Raw genomic sequence first — 23311 nt, forward strand, 5'->3', positions numbered from 1 at the left:
TGGTTAAGCGACTGCCTTGGGCTCAGGTCATGATCTCAGGGTCCTGGTATCGAGCCCCGTACCGGGCTCCCTTCTTGGCGGGAAGCCTGCTTCTCCCTTTCCCACTCCCCCTGCTTGTGTTCTCTCTCTCGCTGTCTCTCTCTCTGTCAAATAAATAAATAAAATCTTTAAAAAAAAAAAAAAGAAAAGAAAAGTTAGACATGTACCTCCTACCATGATATCTTGGTTTATTTGTAAAGGGGAAAATCGAATTTTACATATGTTCAACAATGATTTGTGATAGTATTGTTTATTTAATAACATCTGACTTCCTTGAGTGTAACTACCAGTGTTCCTTATTTAGAATATTCGAGGAGTGTTATCATATAGAGAGATGCCTTTTCTTATGTACATAAGGTGAGTTGACAAGTTGCTGTTAATCCACATCTATCTGCTTGCTCTCCAAATAACCAACATGAAGAAGTGTCTCCAACTGGTGTGCCTCATTAGAACATAAAATGAGTTTTCTCACAAAAATAAGATTTATGAAATGGTGGATAAATAGAGTTAAAATAGTAGAAAGAGAACTATTTTCAGATACATCATGAATTAAATGGGCCTGGGAAGTTCCTGGGGGCTAAAAAAAAAAAAAAAAGAAAGAACAAACTCTGTAGGTGTTAATTTTCTTGCAGTTTAAGAACCTAGCTCCATTAATTACTAACATATTTTCTTACTTGCACTTTTGATTTTCATCTAAACATTCCTATATATTTTGCAATTCTCCCTTATTACTTGTTTCAGAGTTTTATGTATACCAAGGTCATAGTTGCTTATGTTTATTCTTATTCTGAGAAGCTCCTTTTTAACTTACTCTTCTAACATCACGTAGTTTCTAGTTCGCTATGAAGAGTGACTTGGGCCTTTGCTCTTTGTTTGCACATTACACATTTAATTTTAAGTATAAATTTGTATCTGTACCAAAGGCTAACAAGAAATCAGAGTAACCATAAAAGAAATAAGGAAAAGCTATTGCCTAAAATATAATTTGTCTCTCTTCCCCCCATCTTTTTATTTAGTTTTCATAGGAATTTCTTCCTGCCTATGAATATCACATAGATTAGGTTGGACTTTAATGGAGCCATAGGAAAGCTTAAGCAGGTTGAAAGGGAAAGGGTGAATCCTATGTCTTTTCAATTTTTATTGCATGGGTTTATGAGAAGCTGTTGAGAAAAACTGTCCTAAGCAGTTTGGACTCAGGAAGCAGAGGGTCGGAAACTGCTTTTGGTGATTTGAGTCACTGAAGTGGGCCCCAGATCAAAGCACTGCAGCCTAATCGTTCAGCAGTAATATTCATTACTCTTTAAAGGCTCTTTCAAAGAGATCTGAGTGTTGATTATGTTACGGCAATGTGTGATCTGGGAGGAGGGGAATGAAGTAATGTATTATAAGCCTGCAGCAGGGAGGGGCTCCTGGGGAATCTGGAGGCAAATTTTGTTTTTGTTTTTGTTTTTGTTTTTTAAGTTTTTCTTTCTTTTTTTTAAGATTTTATTTATTTATCTGACAGAGAGAGAGAGAGCGAGAGAGGGAACACAAGCAGGGGGAGTGGAAGAGGGAGAAGCAAGCTTCCCGCAGAGCAGGGAGCCGGATGTGGGGCTCAATCCCAGGACCCCGGGACCACAACCGGAGCCTAAGGCAGACGCTTAACGACTGAGCCACCCAGGCGCCCCTGGAGGCAAATTTTGATAGGAGAAGGGGAGGACTGAACAGGGCTGAACAAGAGAGCAATGACTGCCTGGAGCCCCCTTGACAAACCCATGCCCACTTGTCAGTTTGCTTAAGGCTCCTCTCCAAGACTCCCACATTACAATGGTTACAGTGGTTACAGTGGTTACAGTGACAGCACCCTGCACCCTCATACCTGCCAAGCCGAAAAGAGGCCACTGAAGACAAACATGATTGTCCTGAATCCAATAAAGAGGACGTAAAGCCAGCTTCATTTTTTGGTTTGAAAACTGAAAATGTTAATAGTCTTCTCTCTGCCCCCTTCCCATTTTCCCAGTTTGCTGTGTTTTTAGTTTTGGTTTGGCTTAATTCTTCTGTTGTTAACAGGAGGATTAATATTTTTCCCAAACTTTCCATCTTAACTCGACTTAAGATATATCAGTTCCACTTGCTTTCCTATTTAGATTGCAAAAGAAAAAAAAAAGGAAAATTTTGTCACTTATATTTAGAACTTCCCTTTTTAAACAGCAAAAATACATGTTTTTTTAAAGTCAAACCATACAAACAATGAAAAGCATAAAATGATAAGCAAAACATTCCCCTGACTTGAACTCCATTCCACTCCCCAGAGATAAACTCTCAGAAAGGATTTTAAAAACTGACTGAAGATTTAGAAACCATAGTGCTTCCAAATCAAGTACATGATGGTAGAATTGTTTCTCAACTAACACATCCATAAGTGCAGCTTGTATATAATTATTAACATTCTTCTTGTGTTTCTGGTCTGTAGACTAAGAATAAGGGTCGCAAAACCCTGCCAAGCCTCCTTCATTTTACTCAAACAGGAGGACTCCTCAATAGTCTCAGGACAGATGAACAGGAGTCAGACCAGAAGTCAGGGAACTTAACTGGCCTTCGCTTTCATCCTTAGCACCCATGTCATGGGAGTAAGAGGCACTCAGAGCCACCCTCCAAAATGTTTCTCCCTTGTTCCAACCCCCAGACAGTGTTTATTTCTGAGTTTCCTCCTTTTCTTTTCCCTTAGGAAGAAGCCAAGCCAACTCTCTATGTGTTTAATGCTGTGACCCAAGAGACAATGCCAATGATGGAGAACATTTCCCTTCTTGGTAAAAAAGTGTCTGATCTGAGAACCCTGGTAGCTCTGAGATGTGGCTTCCCTGTGAGTGTTTTCTGTCTCCGCACCCCAGAGGGACTGGAGATGTATGACTGCAACACCCTGAGGGACTACCAAACAGACATCGGTACTGCACACGATATTCAGTACTGGCTACTGCTCAGCACTACAGTTCTTTTTTTTTTTAAGATTTTATTTTTTTATTTGACAGACACACAGTGAGAGAGGGAACACAAGCAGGGGGAGTGGGAGAGGGAGAAGCAGGCTTCCCGCGGAGCAGGGAGCCCAATGCGGGGCTCAATCCCAGGACCCTGGGACCATGACCGAAGCCTAAGGCAGACGCTTAACGACTGAGCCACCCAGGTGTCCGGCACTACAGTTCTTTGATACCAGATTGGCAACAAATGGAGTTCTTTCCAAACCAAAACTTCTGTAACCTCAGTGGGGATGTAAATTATCAACACCCCTCTCTGGTATCTAGGTCAGTAGACTAAAAAATAAGAAATGCCCCATGGACCTGCCATGTCTTGTTCTCCTTACTCAAAGCAGGATAACTTGTTAATATCCTCAGACTAGAAGAGCAAGACTCAGACCCGTTTATATTTTTCCCTTTCAAAATATATTTCAAGAATACATAGAAGCAAGTTCAAGTACACATTCCTTTTCTTCCTTTTAACACAGAGGTAGCATATGATACACAATGTCCTGAGCTTGCTTAATGTAATCTCATTTTAAAATACTGTCAATTATATCAATATTTTAAATAGTGTGAAGCGGCTACTGTGCAGTATACCTGATGGATAGATTAGTGAGCTGGCATTCATCTCTGACGGACAGATTACAACCTTTCTTTACATATTATACTTCCAGGTTGTGTCTACTGTAGCCATACACCATTAAGACAAACTCAAAAGACTTTCAGATTGTTTTAACCCTATTGGAAAACGGTTCAAACCTTATAGAGATTCTTGCTTGAGGTGAATGAATCTTTGCCGACAATCAGCAGACCCTTATGTAATGTTGTGCTGTCACATTTGTTGCAATGGAATATGAGTTCTCCCAATTTATAGTAGGGCTTTGTAAACATCCTTGAATTAAGCAGTTTTGCTTTTTACAACTGCTAAATTTGCATCTATTGTTACTTCTCCTGACTATTATATTTGCTTATTCTTTCATGATATTTTTAACTGAGGCTCTCAAAACTTTGACAACATTTATCATCCCTGTTTTTTTGTTTTGTTTTGTTTTAAAAATTTTATTTATTTATTTGACAGATAGAGACAGGAGACAGGGAACACAAGCAGGGGGAGTGGGAGAGGGAGAAGCAGGCTTCCCACCGAGCAGGGAGCCTGATGCGGGGCTCGATCCCAGAACCCTGGGATCTTGACCTGAGCCGGAGGCAGACACTTAACAACTGAGCCACCCAGGTGCCCTCATCCCTGTTTTTGATCAAAGGAAGTGATGTTCTAGGATTTGTCCCCAGGGTCCCTCACAGTAAAGCACATACTGCTTTAATGCTTGCCAGGGAATCAGACCTGCCCAGAACATGGTGGGGGCTTATGTGAGTAAGGACACACAAGAGGGATTTGTTCCCAAGCAATTTATGATCTAGTTATTTACTGGAACACAAAAGAATACATAAAAAAAATTAGGGTGACTGCTCTTCAGGCCTATGCTGCTCAGATCATGATGTAACAGTTTAGAGCTAGAGCTAGAAGAAAATTTAGAAATGGCTTGGCCCAATCCCAAATTTTTACAGATTTAAAGAAAGTAAAAATGTCCCAGATAGTTAAGGGTGTGTGAAGGACAACACACAGGCCTCCTAAAATGACCGTCTAGGAATGAGGGTTTTCCAATGTCAGGTCAGGGGCTCAAGCATGACCAGAGTAGACTGCTTTGGCCACCATGAGAACACAGGGCATAGGAGGAGAGGCAAGAAAAGAAGAGCCTCAAAGAGAAGGGAGGAAAAGTCTTTGGTTGGCTTCATATCTTCACCTAAAGCAGCCCTAGCATTCCTCAAGCAACCAGCCCACCTTTTTTTTTTTTTTAAGATTTTACTTATTTATTCATTTGAGAGAGAGAGAGAGAGAGAGAGAGAGCGAGTGTGGGGAGGGACAGGGTTTCTATCCTAGAACCCTGAGATCATGACCCGAGCAGAAGGCCGATGCTTAACCGATTGAGCCACCCAGGTGCCCCAGCCCACCTTTTTTTAACTAGAGGGTAAAGAAGTTCTTGATTAGACTATCTTCCAGGTTCTCCCCTTCCCAGTCAATGAGTCATCCCTGATGCTTTCAGGAGTTGAAACTTGATGCCTTTCCAAAGGCAGTGGAAAATCAGAAGGTCTCTGAGAAGCAGTCAAGTTCATACTGAAAATCAAGGACTTCTGTAGCTCAATTAGTCACTGGACATATTAGCTCATATAAAAACACACAGATCTGCCTCTGCACTCTGAGCATTCATAATAAAGTGATAGAAATAAGACATGCACATATACTTAGTTATAGTAGTAAGTCAGCTCAATGTAAGCTGAAGGGCTTAAGGAAGGTATTCTGGAGAATGCTGGGTGTGAGCACACAAAGATGTGGGAAATACAGAAATTTGAAAGGGAAGGCATTGCAGGCTTCTAAGCCAGGAGAAAAACACAAACTACAGGTTCATGAACATGGGCTTACTCCAGAGAAGACAAATAGCAGGAGACTTCTGAAAAGTGGAGGAGTCTCAGTGAGGTCTCAATCGGAAACACAACTGGGGTCAGATTGAGAAGGGTCTTAGGGCTGAGGCGACAAAGCACAGGTTTCTTATGCTCGCAACCAGAGCCATGTACATTCTGGAACAGAAGTGTTTTAACAGAAGTTTAATCTGGTAGCAAACAGCATGAAATACAGAAAGGAGTGAGGAGGAGAAGCAAGGTGATATACCAACAGGCACCTTTGAGAATCCCAGTATTAACAAATTCCACTAGCAATAGAAGAGAGAGACAAATCTGAGAAACCCAGAAAGTAGAGACAGGATGTCAGGCTGAATTACATTTAAGAAGAGGGAAGCACCAAGGCTCTGACACTAGGACTATGGTGGTGAAATTGGGAAAAAGAGCTTATGCTTTGGGTACTAAACTTTAGATATAAGGAAATGCAGAGAGTATTTTTTTTTCCCCTAAAAGTTACTCTGCTAATTAGTGGCAAAGCTGTAAGTCCAATTGACATCTTCTGATTCTCCTCCATGACAAACGTGGAGTGAGGGCTTAGTGATGGGTCCGGTTAGCAGACATTGCTGTAGGCACCCAGCCATGGAGTCGGGGACTAAGTAAGCCCTGTGAGAGGTGCTTTCCTTAGAGAGTATATACAGAGAGAAACATGTCAAGGGCCAAGCGCCAGTAGTCAGGACATGCTGAAGTCAGGGCAAATAGACAGAATAGGAGTCAGAAACTGGGACATGCAAAGCTGTCAGAGGTGGGAGGAAACGTGGGACTTTGCATTGTCACAGATGACAGAAACTGTTTTTAGGGTGCTGGTAAAAGGCCAAAGACAATGTCTGAGAAAAACCTTTTGATTTGGCCTAAAGGTCATTGGTGAACCCGGACAGAGCAGTTTTAATAAAGTGGATGGAGACAAAGATTGCAGGGATTGAGAAGATATGTAATAAGAGGATAAAGGGATTTTTTGGTGGTAGAATATTTAATGATTAACTTATCAAGAATTTATCAAAGCTAAACATTCCCTAATATATGTGATTTTGTGACCTGAGGCTTAGTGGCACATCATATAGGTCCAACACACACACACACACACACACACACACACACACGCACACTTTTTCTCATTACCACCATATATGGGACAAATATTCATTTTAGCCTCATTTCTAGTTCTTAAATCTCTATCCTGACTTTCACTTTCTTCTTGCTTATCTACCTACATGCTTGTCTGCTAATCACTCTATTTTCTATATGCTTAAAAACTGACATTAATCCTTTCTGGAATAAGGTGTGCCTTATGTGCCTAACGAATGAATGAATGAATGCCTTTCCTTTACAGAATGCTGTCATTGGTATATGCCAATGGTAAATGCCTCACGGCACATATTCATGGCCAGAATGAGCAATCACATCTGAGAGACTATTCCAGGAGCAGAGTCCTGGCAGTTCAGACCTTGAAATCTCGGCTGGCTCCACGGCCCCTCTACCAACCTTTAGGCCCCTTCGAGATTTACTATGTTATTTTAATTCCTTTTACAAGTGAGAAAACAGGCTCAGAGAAGTGACCTGCTCAAGGTCATATTGCCAAGAAATGGTAATCACACATTCAGGACTGGGTTCTTTCCAACAATTTATACTGCCAACCCAGAATGCTTTTATCGATATCTACTTTTATTGGTACTCTTTAAGTTCTGATCAATGTTTTGTTTCCCATTAGGGGAAACCCACACCAGAGAAACAATTTCCATATTCAGGAAGAAAAAATCTCAAATCCGATAGGCAGATATTGACCTCAAAGTATGTATCCCCCCACCAGGGATACAAGGACCACATGGGTAGAGGTTGGAGACAATTCCCTAGAATCGGTATTGTTGCTCATACCTGCTTTCCTGCATGGCTTGGCACAGTGATGGTTTGCAAGTAGAAAGTGAGCAGATCCAGGTTTTATAGATATATACAATCTTGGGGGTCTTCTTTAAAAAAAAAATCCAGGGCGCCTGGGTGGCTCAGTTGGTTCAGCGACTGCCTTCGGCTCAGGTCATGATCCCGGAGTCCCGGGATCGAGTCCCACATCGGGCTCCCTGCTCAGCGGGGAGTCTGCTTCTCCCTCTGACCCTCCCCCCTCTCATGCTCTCTCTCTCAAATAAATAAATAAATAAATAAAATCTTTAAAAAAATAAAAATAAAATAAAATCCAAAATTAAGAATAGAGAATTAAAAAACTCATGTAGGGAAAGGCCCTGAAGTTTAAGTCTCATTAGTTTTACTTTCCTTTCAGTTATAGATTTTAGTTGTATTTTCTGCAGCAATGTAGCATTTTTCAAGTAAATTTCTATTTTCCAACAGAATTCCTAAGCTTACGAAGGAATTTAACATGTGACAAAAGAGGCATTACAAACCAATTGGGATGGAAGGATTATCCAATAAATGGTGCTGGTTAACTTGCTTAGAAGTTCTCTGGATAAGGTACCTGGGTTGCTCAGTCAGTTAAGCATCTGCCTTTGGCTCAGGTCATGATCCCAGGGTCCTGGGATCAAGTTCCCCATCAGGCTCCTTGCTCATCAGGGAGCCTGCTTCTCCCTCTGCCCCTTCCCCCGCTTGTGCTCATTCTCTTTCTCCCTCTCTCTCACAAAAATAAATAAATAAAATCTTTAAAAATAAAAAAAAAAGAAAAGAAGTTCGCTGGATATTCAAAAGTTGAGCATTAAGAGAAAAACCAGCCATTGTTACCTTTGTCCTTTGAGAAATTAGGACTGCTTCATTGCAAGGAACTAAAATTGATAGTTACAAAACCTGTAACAATTGCTCCCAGATAGGGAATTAAAGCAGAATAAAATACAGAGCTCGATGGAGGTGTCCTCCTGCTGATGTGGATTTAAATCATATAGGCTTCTCTGGAGTTTTCAAAATCAGGGTTCATCAATAGTGGACAGGTTGAGCTAGGAAGAGCTGAGATCCTGAGACTAGACAACCACTTAGGGAAGGGCAGATGGGCCAGGAAGAGGGAAGTTAGTTTCAAATAAGTCCTGCTGGAGGGAGCCCTGCGATAGGCAGGCCAATCAGTCTGCAACTAGATGCAGGAAGGCAGAGGTTGACCTCAGGGAGACCTAGCAGGGACCTGGTGGGTGAATGAATCATAACAGAGCATCAAGGTAGCAAATGAATAAATAAATGAATGACATAAGAGGTGAAATACTAGACAAGCTGGTTGTTGATATCAGAGGCTCTGACAACATGTAACAGAAATCTAATCCCAGAGATTGGGGTTCAGAGTAGGAACTTCAGTTCCAGGCTCAGAGAACAGATGGACCTCAGTTCTGAAACTCAAAAGGTAGGGTAGGATATAGGCACTCATGTTCTGGGGCACAAGGTGGGAGCTTGGTCAGGAGGAATAGGGCAAGTTATTAGAACTGAGACAATATCCACACAGGATGGACGGGAACACCAACTTCCCACATGAGCCTGGAATCTTAACATATTCCCTCTTACTGGAATTGAGATTATTCTCTGGGCCTAAAGCTTGGCTGGTTCTTCAAAATGGAGGCTGTGTGGCCTCAGCTGTGGTGGACCAAGGAGGCTGGGGTACAGTGTCAAGCAAGCTTTTTAATACTCATCTGTGGGTAATTTTTATAATAAACTACAAACATAGCAAATCATTTAAGTCAGGAGATGAAATAAATGCAATTTGAACAGTGTTTAAAGTCCCTTGTTTCCAATGTTACCCATAGGAATCAAACCTTTAAATAAGAAAATTAAGTACAGCAAGAAGCTTTAGAGAAACTAAATCTATGGTGTCAAGGATGATAAACAGCAGCAAGTATTTATTATGAACCTATGATGTGTCTGAGTCTGAGGATATGTATGGATAAGCAAAGTCATGAATATACCCCCAGGTTCTACTGCCAATGTCATCATACTGATTCAAAGGCAGCCGGCCAATCTACAGATTGTCCAATGACATCAGTCAATTAAATTCTTGTTCAGAGACAAAGATAACTTAGAGGACAGGAATGTAGGCACAAGAGCCAGATTGCCTAGTACAACTCCTGATTCCACTACTTACTGGGTATGTAAAACTCAGGCAAGTTACTTAATCTCATAGTGCCTCAGTTTCCTCAATTGTCAAATGGAGAGAATAATACAAACCACACTTAGGATTGTCGTAAATTTTAAATTAGCTTATTCATATAAAGTACTTAGAATAATGTTGAGCATATAATAAGCATTCAGTGAATATTAGCTATTCATATTCAATATATTATTATTATTAATTATCATTAGTCTTGTGAATTCAAACTGGGAAATATAGAGAGACAAAACTGGTTACCAGTATGGGCAGAAAATGCATGGTGCCATGAAGAAAGGTTGGGTCATGGCCAAAGCAATGTTGCATGCAGACCTCAGTTACGGTAGGACAGAACCTGGAAGGGAGCCACAGGGCTGCCTGTCAGCAGAGAAAGGGAGAAGACACAGAGATATAGAGGGCTTGAGAGAGAGAGAGATCCTGGAGCCCATGGGAGAGAAGGGGAGTGGCCCATCTTGAGAGGTGCCATTGTTCCTAATGTACAACAGATCTGGCCATTGTCTCAGTATAATAAATCCCATTTTCTTGAGGGCCTCCTTGCAACCCAAAAGCATAACTAGAACAGAGCCCACAGACTGGATGAGACATGATGCTTGGGCTCAAAGAGTTCTCCATTAGTGTTTACAAACTAGCAATTCCAAAGCAGAAAGGTACTTTCTTTTTTTTTTTTTTTTTAAGATTTTTATTTATTTGACACAGAGAGAGAGAGAGAGAACACAAGCAGGGGGAGCGGCAGGCAGAGGGCGTAGGAGAAGCAGGTTCCCCATGGAGCCAGGAGCCCAATGCCAGTCTCAATTCCAGGGCCCTGGGATCATGACTTGAGCCTAAGGCAGACGCTTAACCAACTGAGCCACCTAGGCACTCCTAGAAATGTATTTTCAATGATGAACAGTTTTTTTTTAAAGATTTGTATTTATTTGTTGAGAGAGAGAGAGAGAGAGAATGGTAGAGAGAGAGCATGAGAGGGAAGAAGGTCAGAGGGAGAAGCAGACTCCCCGCTGAGCAGGGAGCCTGATGCGGGACTTGATCCCAGGACTCCAGGATCATGACCTGAGCCGAAGGCAGTCGCTTAACCGACTGAGCCACCCAGGCGCCCTGATAAACAGTTTCAACATACATTTTCAACATACATTATGGTAGCCAGTTGAGCGATCCTTTTAACTATTTGCAGAGGTGAGACAATGACATAGTTAAGAAGAGTTTCCCGGAGGAAGTGATACCAGTTTATGTTGCATCATAAACTACTGGTAGGAGGGTGTGGGGAAGAATCACAAGAATTCAGACACCAAAAGAGGAGCAAAAGAAGCTCCAAGGCCAGATATAGCCTGGTGTGCACACAGAAGTGCAGGACAGCCTGCTGGGCTGCTAAGGGTGAGGAGGGCAGTACATGTCCAAAATGGATTTGGGGACTAGGGTAGAATTTCATTCAACAAATATTTATTGATATCTACCATGAGCCAGGCAGCATTGAGGAAAGTGGGCATAACAGTGTAAGCAAGAACAGCAAGATATCCTACCCTCTTGAAGCTTGCAGTTCAGTGGGAAACGTAAGCATCATTAAGGAAACAGAAAAACAGTGAATTTTAAATAGAAACAAGAACTCTAAAGTAAAAAAAAAAAAAAAACCAGGATATGGTAACAGAGAGTTATGTGGTAATGCGGTGGGGGAGGCTATTTTAGATGGTTACCCAGAGGAGGAGATGACATTTGAGCAGACTGGAATAAAGAGATGGGGAGGCTGGTGGGAGCTTCCAGAAGTAGATTTATGTGAAAGATCATGGAGGCCTGAAGTAGGGTGGAGCTAGTAAGACGGAGGAAAGGAAGTGGTTCTTAAACCTTCATGAGATAAACTTTACAGGCCTGAGCTATTGTACAGACGTAGGGCACGAGAAAGGGAAGGACAAAGACCAACTCCTAAATGTCTACTGAGGTAACAAGGAAGACAGTGGTGCTACCACCTGAGATAAAGGATGACGAGTTGTCTTTCAGAACGATGGGGTCATAGTGCAATCCCGTAGATGGTGATGTCCCAGCAGGGGGAATCTGGAGCTGGAGCAGAAGCCTGGTGTGGAGGCTTGGACTTGGGAAGGAATACACGTGGGTGGCCAGTGAAGCCAGTAGGGTCACTGAGATTGCCTGTTAGTCAGCCAACAAGTATTTAATGAGCACGCCCCAAGTGCCAGGTTGTGTGGCAAGTCTTGAAGGAGCTTTCTTTTTAGTGGGGATATGAAAAAAAAAGTCTCCAAACAAGAAAAATGATTTCAAATACTGATGATAGGAGCTATGAGGAAGTTAAAATCAGGTCATAGGATAAAAAATAATGCCGTTGGGGAAGGCAGTGGGGGCCAAGAGGGTCCTCTATGAGGACACGATGCTTGAATTGAAAACTGAATAAGGACACTGTCCTGTGAAAATCTGGAATAACACTCTTTGAAGCAAAAGAAATCATATCCTTAGGTCTTGAAGTGGAGTGGACTTGGTGTATCTGAAGGACAGGTGAAAGGTCAGAGTGGCGGGAACGGAGGGAGTGAGGCAGGCTGGAGGGAGGTGAGAGGTGAGGGAAGGCCAGATAGGAAGGAGACTGGGTTTTATCCGGAGGGAATGTGTAAAGAGAAGAGAAGGCTGAAGAAAGAAGACTCCTGAAAAACACCACCCAGAAGAACAAAGGGAATGTGGTGCCACAGGAAGTAGCCCAGGAGAGGGTAAGTGATAAATTCTCCAGCAGCAATGAACATATTCCTTTTGTGTAATTACACAGAATGGCTATTCTGCGATGGATAAAATGAAAGGATCAGGGGCGCCTGGGTGGCTCAGTCAGTTGAGCGTCGGCCTTCAGCTCAGGTCATGATCCCAGGGTCCCGGGATCAAGCCCTACATTGGGCTCCCTGCTCCTTAGGGAGTCTGCTTCTCCCTCTGCCTCTGCCTGCCGCTCCCCTCTGCTGTGCTCTCTCTGCGTCAAATAAATAAATAAAATCGTTAAAAACAAAAAAACATGAAAGGATCATTCAACTCCACCCACAGCCTGCTTGTGAGCTAAAGGCCCCAAAAGCCCATTAGTCCTGCCACAGTTTCTTTAGTTTCCTCTTCCAATATAATGGTTTCAGTTTACATGGTGATGTATATATCAGCGTGGGATCAATGTCCACAGGACTGTTTTAAGGTAACTGTAGAAAACATTTCAGCATTATATGCAATCACCGTGCAGATGAGAAAATGGAAGTGCACAGAAGCTAAATGGCTTTTCAAGTCGATGCAATCCTAAGCTGAAAATAGCATCCCTGTCTACTTATTCCAAGGTTACTTCTCAGTTTGCATCTAGCTTATGCCTCTGCTTGGAAAAAAGCTATCCTTAGAAGTTTTATGGATTGCCAAACCACCGTGAGGGACTGGAACCATTAACGGCCTCTCTTGATCCACAGGCACGACACTTCGTTTGGACGTCTGGGATGGATGGAAGGAATTTCTGATGGGTTGTCTTCTGGGACAAAAACTTAAAGTCCAACGCTATTTATCGAATGAAGGACCAGTACTCAAGTATGGAGATAAAGCAAATGCTAAATTAAGTACTTTTTACTAAACTTCTTTAGGATGTTGAGTCTGCAATTCACTCTATAGCTGGGTTGCTGCACCATGCTGGTGCCACTGAGCATGTCTCAACCAGACATTATTATTGAGATATTTGCTGAGATAAGATGACAGGATTGTCACCAGGGCCGACAGCCTTTGGTGATGTATTGCAATTCAGGTAGACTTTCTTCAAGAAATGCTATTTAATTGAGTGACTTCAGTTTGGTTTGGAAATCAGACTCTTCACAGCACTTTTATTTTTTTTTTAAGATTTTATTTATTTATTTGACAGAGAGAGAGAGAGCACAAGTAGGCAGGCAGGCAGGCAGAGGCAGAGGGAGAAGCAGGCTCCCCGCTGAGCAGGGAGCCCGATGTGGGGCTCGATCCCAGGACCCTGGGATCATGACCTGAGCCGAAGGCAGACGCTTAACTGACTGAGCCACCCAGGCGCCCCCACAGCACTTTTAAAGCCTATCCGAATAAGTACCTTGCCACCTTCATATTCGATTATTCTAAAAAGCACTAATTGCTAACTGATTGGCTGAAAATTCTGGCTCCCTCTTCCTAAGCTCCCAAGTAATTTTTCAAATTGCTTTTAGTACAAGTTTTTTGTACATACTTTTGCCATACATGTGTGGCTGGGGCACTGGGCAGTAGGCCCAGAGTAGCAGGTCGTCATTTTATTTTATTTTTATTTTATTTTTTTTAAGATTTTATTTATTTATTTGACAGAGAGAAACACAGTGAGAGAGGGAACACAAGCAGAGGGGGTGGGAGAGGGAGAAGCAGGCCCCCTGCAGAGCAGGGAGCCCGATGTGGGGTTCGATGTGGGGCTCGATCCCAGAACCCTGGGATCATGACCCGAGCCGAAGGCAGACACTTAACGACTAAGCCACCCAGGCACCCCGCAGGTGGTCATTTTGGCATAACTCTGCAGTCAGCAGGGTCCCAAACGTGTAAGCTGCATTACTCTTAAGGTTTTAATTCAGTGGTACTTTCGGACAGTGCTCCCTCCTGGTGATTTCATCATGCTTTACAGAAGCCCACAGACGCACCAAGAGCTCTAAGGGCTCTAAGAAGTAACAGATTAGAGGGGCACCTGGGTGGCTCAGTGGGTTAAGCAGCTGCCTTTGGCTCAGGTCATGATCCCATAGTCCTGGGATTGAGCCCTGCATTGGGCTCCCTGCACAGTGGAGAGCCTGCTTCTCCCTCTCAGCTCCCCGCCCCTACTTGTGTTCCTCTTGCTGTTTCTGTCAAATAAATAAATAAATAAAATCTTAAAAAAAAAATAAAATAGGGCGCCTGGGTGGCTCAGTTGGTTAAGCAACTGCCTTCGGCTCAGGTCATGATCCTGGAGTCCCGGGATAGAGTCCCGCATCGGGCTCCCTGCTCAGCAGGGAGTCTGCTTCTCCCTCTGACCCTCTTCCCTCTCGTACTCTCTCTCTCTCATTCTCTCTCTCTCTCAAATAAATAAATAAAATCTTAAAAAAAATAAAAAAATAAAAATAAAATAAAATAAGAAGTGACAGATTAGAAAACCAGGTTTTGCGATTTTACATAATATTCAATATTTTAAAGTAATTTCTATTTGGGGATAGTGATAATTCCCTTTTTTCATGCTCTAAGTCCAAAGAAATTGCCATGTTGTGTTACTTTTAATAGTGCGTATTTACTGAGTACGTTTTAACATGACACTGTGTTACATGTATTACCTAATCTTATACTTATGACAATTTTACAAGGTAGATACTCTTTTATCATGTTTTACAGATGAGGAAACTGACATTAAGATCTGACCAATGTCACACAGCTAGCCAGGTCACAACTGGATATGGAATCCCAGCAATTTAACTCTAATGCTCAGATGCTTAACCATTCCACTTGACTTAACCTTTAGATAAAATCTAAGGAGGGTGAGCAGCAGGGGTGTGCCCACATGCCTGCTTCAGACCCTGTCCCCAACATGCACACATGCACACATGCACACAGCCCAGCTGACCCAGCTGGGCCATGTGCTTACTCTGCTCCAGGCCTTATCGGCTCTGGTGATCAGTTCCCAGGCTGAAATCTCCCTGCCCACACAATCTGTATTTCTCATCATCCTTAAACACACACACACACACACACACACACACACACAATGGAGAAAGGCACAAAGGGAGGAGGGGAAAAAGAGGGAAAATATGTCTAACAGCTCAGAAAATACACACAAACAAACTAGAAAGTTCCTTTTATTCTGTCACCCAATCAGCCAATACCCATTGAGCAAGTACTATGCAAGATCCCAGGAACACAGCAGTAAACAAGATATGGACCCTGCCTTCAGCAACTTGCAGTCCAGCAGGGGCAACAGAAAACAAGTAACCAATTCCTTCAGAAGCAGAATTGCAAAATGTTTAGGGGCACAAACTCCAGTGCCCTTCTGCCTAGCTTCAAAGCCCCATTCCCTAAGTGTTTAGTTGTATAAACTTGGGCAAGTTATATAATCATCCTGTATCTGTTTCCTCTTTGCTAAAAAAGAGAATAATAATTGCATCTATCTCATAGAACTGTTTTAGAGGTTGCATGACCTAGTAAACATAGGAATTTAGAAGGGGGGGCTAACACATGGTAAGCAGGACGTAAATGTTAGGTGTTGTTGCTGTTACCATTCAGTGTGAAAGTGTTAGGACACGGACATAATGCAAGACGATATGGGACTGTATAGTATGGACAACTAACTAGACTTAGGGGTTCAGGTGAAGCATCCTGAAAAAAGGCAATTGATGAGATCTAAAGGGTTGGTTCTTAGGTAAACAGTAGGGAGAAAAAAAAAAGATATTTCAAAACAAATGGAACCACATGTACAAAGCCCCAAGGGGCAAGAGAATAGATTCAAGGAACTGAAACAAGTTCCACATGGTAGATCATGGAGTGAGAGGGAGCTAGTGGCCAGAGGCTAGAGCTCTTGCAGGTACCCATAGGAATGTAAAGGAATTTGGACATTATATTTTCAGTGTTGGGAAGATATTGAAGGTAGAGAAAAGCCAGGATGAGATCTGAGTTTTAGAACGTTGGCCCTGGTTGCAGTGTAAGCAATAGAGGCAGGCAGCGGACAGGGTGACAGTGAAGAGGTAACAGTGGCCCAAACTAGGCTTATGACAGCATAAACCACTGTGCCAAGATCCATTTAGAAAAGAGAATCAGTTTGTCTCCGTAACAAGAGTGCCTCTAGCTCCCATAACATCAGTGCTAAGGATGAAAGCAAAGGCCAGTTAGTCCACCCAAAGAGGGGCTCTTCTCCCCAAATCAAGAAAACGGATCACATTCAGACGCTGATTTGCATTAATGAATTTTGGAAAAAAACTGATGTGTGAACCAAAATGCCAGTGTATTAATGTAATCGCTCTAATTAGTTATAATGTAACCACCACGATTATAATCTAACTGTGAGTCCTGGAGACCCACATGTTCTGGGCAGGTCATCTTCCTTACACAAGAAGCCACATACACATCAAAAGATGGTGTGGTGAGCATGTAATCAGAGAGAGGATAGTCAGTTATATGCAGTGGATTTTGGATGATAGCAAGCAAGTTTGCCTCCATCCCTACGATGGGGTCAGATAGCTGTGCCCAGATATATCCTGCATATATATTACTGTATACCTAGTGGACCCTGTCCAGATTTGCCTCCCTAATTCTTACCCCTCTGAACGGCCCGCACCAGTCATTCAGTTTATGCCTCATGGGGTATTGTAGGGATAGTAGGAAGGCCAATGTGGCTGTAGTGCGGTGACAGGGAAGGGGGGGTTGTGGGAAGTGGGGCAGGGGCCAGACTGTGAGAGGCCTTGTAAGCCAAAGTGAAGAGTTAGGATTTCAGTTGCAGGGGGACGTTACTGGAGGGGAGTAAGAGGAGCTCCAGTTAGACCATGGCACTGGTGGTAGTACTGGCGGGGGCCAACCTCCTGGTTTAGCTGAGAATAACAGTAAAGACTTTGAGAAGCCCAAAATAAAGACCGTTGTTAGCAAAGACAAAAAAACATACAGAACTTTCAAATTTCTAAAACATACTGGACTTCTTCCAAAACTTTCCCAGTTAATATAAAGCTTGAGGGGGTGCCTGGGTGGCTCAGTCATTTAAGGGTCTGACTCTCGATTTCGGCTCGGGTCATGATCTCAGGGTTTTGAGATCAAGTCCTATGTCAGGCTCTGTGCTGGGCTTAAGATTCTCTCTCCCTCCCTCTCCCCCAGCCCTCCCTCCTCTCTCTCCCTCCCTTGCTAAAAAAAAATATAGATAGATAGATAGATAGCTTGATATTTTTCCTGAGCATCTGAGTTTCTTAAGAAAGAAAACCACTCTGGGAAAAGCACTTTGATCCATTTACCTGTGCATAGTGGGATAATGTGGGTAAGCAGGACCTGTGCAGTTTATTTTTTTAAAAAATACTTTATTTCTTTATTTGAGATAGAGAGGGAACACAAGCAGAGGGGAGGGGCAGAGGCAGAGGCAAAGGGTGAAGCAGACGCCCCACTGAGCAGGGGGATCGATCCGAGGACTCTGAGATCATGACCTGCACTGAAGGCATCCGTTTAACCAACTGAGCCCCCCAGGCGCCCCAGGACCTGTGCAGTTTAACCTATATATTACACTATGCCTTTTCTGAAGACATTTTATGTAAAAGTTAGGAAGAAATAAACATTATAGCTCGTATGTTTTGTGGGTATTTAGTGTAACTACATTTATCAGTTTGCTGACTTACTAAACACCCACTCCTACTTCTTTCATTCATTCAGGTATCAGAAAAAGGTGGCCCTGTACATCGCCGCCTTTTATGGGTACATTGAGCTCACTGAATGGGCCCTGAAGCAGGGTGTGCGGCCCGAAGAGGCTGTTGGTGTTCACCCCTGTCGAGCATGGTGCCATGAAGCCCTTCATGCAGATGTCTCTAAATGCCCCATTCATGCAGCTGCAGAAGCGGGCCAACTGTTGATTCTGAAGGCCTTTGTCAACTGCAGCGTGCTGTGCCTGGGGTGTAAAAATGCAGTGGGACAAATTCCCCTGACTGTTGCGTTTAAACACAAGCATAAAGACTGTGCATTATATTTATTGAGTAAAATGTGGTCCACAGTTTCTTTTCCGAAAATTTCAGTCCCCATGAGGATTTATATTAAAATAAAACAATGGGTCCTCAGAGCTCAGAGTCACAACCTTAATAAAAGCCAGCTTTGCGGAGCAAGGGTCTTTGGGGCAAAAGTTGGAGACACCATGATGGTGGATGGTTTCACCACACCAAAAATGACCTCCAAGAGCTGGCATAAGGCTAGGTACAAGGACTCACAAAGCACTGTGGGCAAGTTACCGCCTCTCAGGGAAGACACTGCAAGCAAGAAACCTGTCAGTCCTTTGGCAATTTCACAGCAGGACGCAAGACAGCAAACCTTGAAATTGCCTCTGCTGGTAGATGCAACTACATTCTCTGAATTACAAAGACATCAACAACAGCATCGGAAAAAAATTACTGCCACAGCTGGGATAAAAGAAAAGCTCATAAAAAATACATATCTCCCTCAAGTCCCCCTCCCCCCAGTTTCCAGAGTGGGATACTCACACCCATCTTTTTACTGTGCAACACCCAGAGCTGACTTTTTACTCAAATCCTCCTTGGCGTGTTTCTCAGAGCACAGTGGTATGACTCCAAGGGAGAACGCCATCTACTGCTTAGCAGTGGCCAGGTAACATTTTCTCTTTAAACATACAAGGGCAAACCTTTCATAGGGCAGGTCTAGGGCAGGGAATGGTCCATGAAGCCCTACCATGCCATATAATGTAACGCAGGTTGTTCCAATGCCTCTGTATCCAGCTTGAAGGACCTCATCTTAGCCTTGTGTCTAGGACCAAATGAACCCATTTTACTGGCCAATCCAATCTGTGTAGCACCTGACTCCTCAAGCTTTCAGAAAGAAAAGAGATACAGTGCAAAGAGTTGTATCAAAAAACAAGGTCTCTTGCTTGTTCTTCTTCTTTTTTTAACTAATAAGAAATTGTTAATTATAATTAAAGGGAGAAGGGGGGAAACTTGAAATGTGGGAGAGAGGCATCAAAAGTGTCATGGAAGACTGGATGGTGATGAAAGTGGTAGGAGAGAAAAGAACAACCATAAAGACTTCCCTTGACTTACTGGGCAAGACATACTGGTTGGGGAAGATCTAGACAGGTCAGTGTGATAGAGTTGATATTAATATTTTAGGTCAGTTTAAAAAGTAATCCATTGTCACATTTAAAGACAAAAACAAGCGTATCAGGAGTGGACTTTTCAGGCATATTCATTTCATAAGATAAACTTTTGCATATTGGTCATCATATTTCACGGAAAACACAACTCTGATCAGATCTCAGGTCCCATCCATTACTTATGAGGTCTTACTGGGTGTCAATATTACAGTAGAAATATAGATTTATGAGCAGCTTTTCCCTCTACTCAATATAATGAAAAGGAAAGAATAAAATAAGGCTAGATTGTTTTCGTTGCCTATCTGTATTGGTCTTTAGTTCAGCTCTACCTTATTTCAGTGAAGCTGTTGCCACCTAGTGGTCAGAGTAATTTGGGCTCTAAAACTGGTAAAATTCCGGACAGCACAATGAGGTTGACAGAAGATGAAGAAAACTGCTTACCAACTTCAACCTTTGTAATTTGTGAGATAGCTCTGACTAGAATGTATAAAAAGAGATATTCTAAAATTCTAGAAAAAGACTAGAAAATGATTGGTTGAAAAAATTATATAGCCATCTTAAAATCAGGCTGTAAACATAGGAAACTGATTAGTTTTATCAACAGATGCACATCAGTAATCTAAAGATGCACTTTGGAAACATTCTAAAGTGCTTATGATGTCACAGTGAAGTGCATGCAAAGGTAAAGCAAGGAGTTAATCCAGAACATTAATGATGAATTGGGCAAACTTGGACAGAGTTCAAATATTTGAAACACTAAGGTACTTTAATGCAAGATTGCTTCTCATAGATTTAGTGAAAGCCCTTTAAATTTAAAGGACTTTGTCAGACAAAAGGAGCCAGGTAGAAGTGGCAACATGGTCAAGGGCACTGTTTTGTGAAGGAGTCAGAGAGAAATTTAGTTTTCTATGAAGTAAGTGGATCTGCAAAAGGCATTTTAGGGGACAGGGAGAAACTGGCTGGAGATGAGACTGGCAAGGTAAATTGCACCTACACTGAGAAGCATCTTGTGTGCCCAAGTGGAGAGTCTGCTTCTCAGGAAGTAGGTAGGAAGATCACAGAAGTTGTTTTTGTTTTGTTTTTTTATCAGGCAAGTCACATAATCAGTTTGTGTTTCTTTTTGAAGACAAATCTGGTGGACATGGAAAGAAGTCTTATTGAAGCTGTGGAGGGCCTACAGTATATTAAGGAGGCTGCAATAAAAGAATCAAGGAATGATAAAGACCTGGACTAGAGCAGAAGTAGGTAGGGAAGAGGAGAAAAGCCAAATATGACAGATATTTCTGAGCAATGATCTGCAAAACTAGATCACTAATTAGATGTAGAAGCCGAGAGAGAAGGAGGAATTGAGGTTTGTTTCCAAATGGAGAGATGGTGAGGAAATAGCAAAGTGGCTCTGTTAGAGCAGGGATACTGAAAGGGGGCAGGTTTAGGAAGAAGATAAAAGACATGGAAATTGGAAGTGTGGGTCAGGATTTAGGAGTCAAGGATATGTGAGTTGAAGCAATTAGTAAATAAGGCCTCCCAGGATGAGGGTGCAGAGAGAGAGGAAGACAAAGGATAGAATCTCAAAGGACCCCTCTGTAGTAAACCACATTTATACCTTACAAAGTAGGAGTCATCATATTCAAATCTATAAGTCTTTATTAGCATATAGCCAGAGAATAGCTACCATAAAACATGAAATTTCATTGCATTTTGGTAAAACGCTATTTAATATTTTATCAACGAACAAAATATCTTTTTGTGTTGGGGGAAAAGGAGGAGAAGGGAGACACGTCAGGGAATATATGATGTATAAGGATGCCTGGGGAAACAGACAGAAAAAGTTTCCATCTAGAGAATTCTATATAACATTGAATGGTTTTCTGTTTCTAGGTGTGGGTGACGAATTTCTAGTATTGCCCTGGTAAAATATCATTTCCACTACTTCACAAGGAACTAGTTTGAGAAAGATTCCTCTTTCCTATTTTTACAACCTATCTTGGCTGACAAGATAAGCTAGCAGCAGCTACAAAATCAGCCTAGAGATTTCTATCATTTCAGCAATAAATAGGGACAAGATTGGACTTCCTTACAAATTATCTGTCTTGTTTTCTTGCAGTGCCTTTAAAGAGAAACGATGGCTTCAGCAGTTAGGAATAGCAAGAGTTCTAGCCAAAAAGAGCATTTCTAACCTGACTACACAAGGAAGCTTAACAGCATGTGAAAATCCTCCAGAAATTGTGCTTTGAAAAGTCACGATAACCCCAGTTTGGACAAAGACCTGGTCAAACAGAACCTTCAGTTCTAATATTATCATTTCAAGTAACTAATGCTATAATTTCTAATAACTGTTTTAATGCTACACAACTGTCAACAGGATATTTAATGTTTAACATCATGTTTTCTTGACCCCCATCACTGTAAGTGAACATTTCAGGCATGTGTTTTTACATAGTTTATTGAAGGATTCTTAAAAAACTGAGAGGAGTAGTCGCCTACAGGGTAGGAAAACTAGAAGGATGGGAAACAGGATGGGGAGGTGAGAATTTTTACTCTTTCTTTCTCTGTTTTTGTTTTCCTGGGTTTATTTTTAATGCTTTTTGTTTTTTAAACCGTATGAATGTTAGTACATAGTAAAAATAAATAAATTTTAAAACTCTCTATAGAGAATGTCCCTAGGAGAGTTACAAATACCATTTCGGTCAAGTACTGGTCTTGGACATCTTTTGAACTTCTGCTAAAATATTTTTTATTAATTTTTAAAAATTGATACATATAGAAAATAGAGCTACCCTATGACCCAGCAATTGCACTACTGGGTATTTACCCCAAAGATACAAATGCAGTGATCCAAACGGGCACCTGCACCCCAATGTTCATAGCAGCCATGTCCACAATAGCCAAACTGTGGAAAGAGCCTAGATGTCCATCAACAGATGAATGGATAAAGAAGATGTGGTATATATACACAATGGAATATTATGCAGCCATCAAAAAAATGAAATCTTGCCATTTGCAACGACGTGGATAGAACTAGAGGGTATTATGCTAAGCGAAATAAGTCAATCAGAGAAATACAAGTATCATATGATCTCACTGATATGAGGAATTCCTAATCTCAGGAAACAAACTGAGGGTTGCTTGGAGTGGTGGGGGGTGGGAGGGATGGGGTGGCTGGGTGATAGAGATTGGGGAGGGTATGTGCTATGGTGAGCGCTGTGAATTGTGCAAGACTGTTGAATCACAGACCTGTACCTCTGAAACAAATAATACATTATATGTTAAAAAAAAAAAAAGTTAGTAAGAAGGGAAAAATGTAGGGGGCGAAATCGGAGGGGGAGATGAACCATGAGAGACTATGGACTCTGAGAAACAAACTGAGGGTTTTAGAGGGGAGGGGGAAGGGGGGATGGGTTAGCCTGGTGATGGGTATTAAGGAGGGCACGTATTGCATGGAGCACTGGGTATTATATGCAAACAATGAATCATGGAACACGACATCAAACACTAATGATGTAATGTATGGTGACTAACATAATAAAATAAAATTTTAAAAAAGTCTATAAAAAAAGTTGATACACACAGTGAATTACACAAATCTTAAATGTAAGATTTAATGGCTTTGACAAATATATACATCAGTGTAACCAATACCCCACTCAAGATGTAAATATTTCCATTACCCCAGAAAATCTGTTCAAACTTCTATAACAAAGTCCATCCCAATACCGTAGAGGCATCCACTACTCTGATTTCTGTTTTTTTTACAGTGAACTATTACTTTTAATTCTTTCTATTGTATATTTGCTTTCTTATTTGTTAATTTCTTTCTTCTTTTTTTACAGTTTCTACTTCTCTGATTAAATTTTTCATCTGTCATCTAATGTTTTGGACATATTTATTCTTAGTTTTTTTGGAGTCCAGATCTAATAA

At 41.8% G+C, this 23311-nt stretch overlaps 1 protein-coding gene across 3 annotated transcripts in view; it reads left to right on the forward strand.

Annotated features, from left to right (window-relative positions):
- ANKUB1 (ankyrin repeat and ubiquitin domain containing 1) overlaps positions 1-22444 on the forward strand; it is a 34851-nt gene extending 12407 nt beyond the window's left edge. For 2 of the 3 annotated variants that reach the window (XM_025870092.2, XM_073898615.1), the window contains exons 3-6: positions 2747-2963; positions 13035-13149; positions 17956-18894; positions 21498-22444. In XM_025870092.2, coding sequence (XP_025725877.2) covers positions 2747-2963; positions 13035-13149; positions 17956-18894; positions 21498-21627 — 1401 coding nt within the window. In that variant the 3' untranslated portion in view covers positions 21628-22444. Of the gene's footprint in view, positions 1-2746; positions 2964-13034; positions 13150-17955; positions 18895-21497 lie in introns of those variants that run through there. The other variant, XM_073898616.1, reaches the window with a different exon arrangement.
- The last annotated feature ends 867 nt before the right edge of the window (positions 22445-23311 follow it).

This window comes from Callorhinus ursinus, unplaced genomic scaffold (assembly GCF_003265705.2).
Source record: "Callorhinus ursinus isolate GAN/ISIS: 27379988/994484 unplaced genomic scaffold, GSC_fseal_2.0 scaffold1, whole genome shotgun sequence".
Classification (NCBI taxonomy): domain Eukaryota; kingdom Metazoa; phylum Chordata; class Mammalia; order Carnivora; family Otariidae; genus Callorhinus; species Callorhinus ursinus.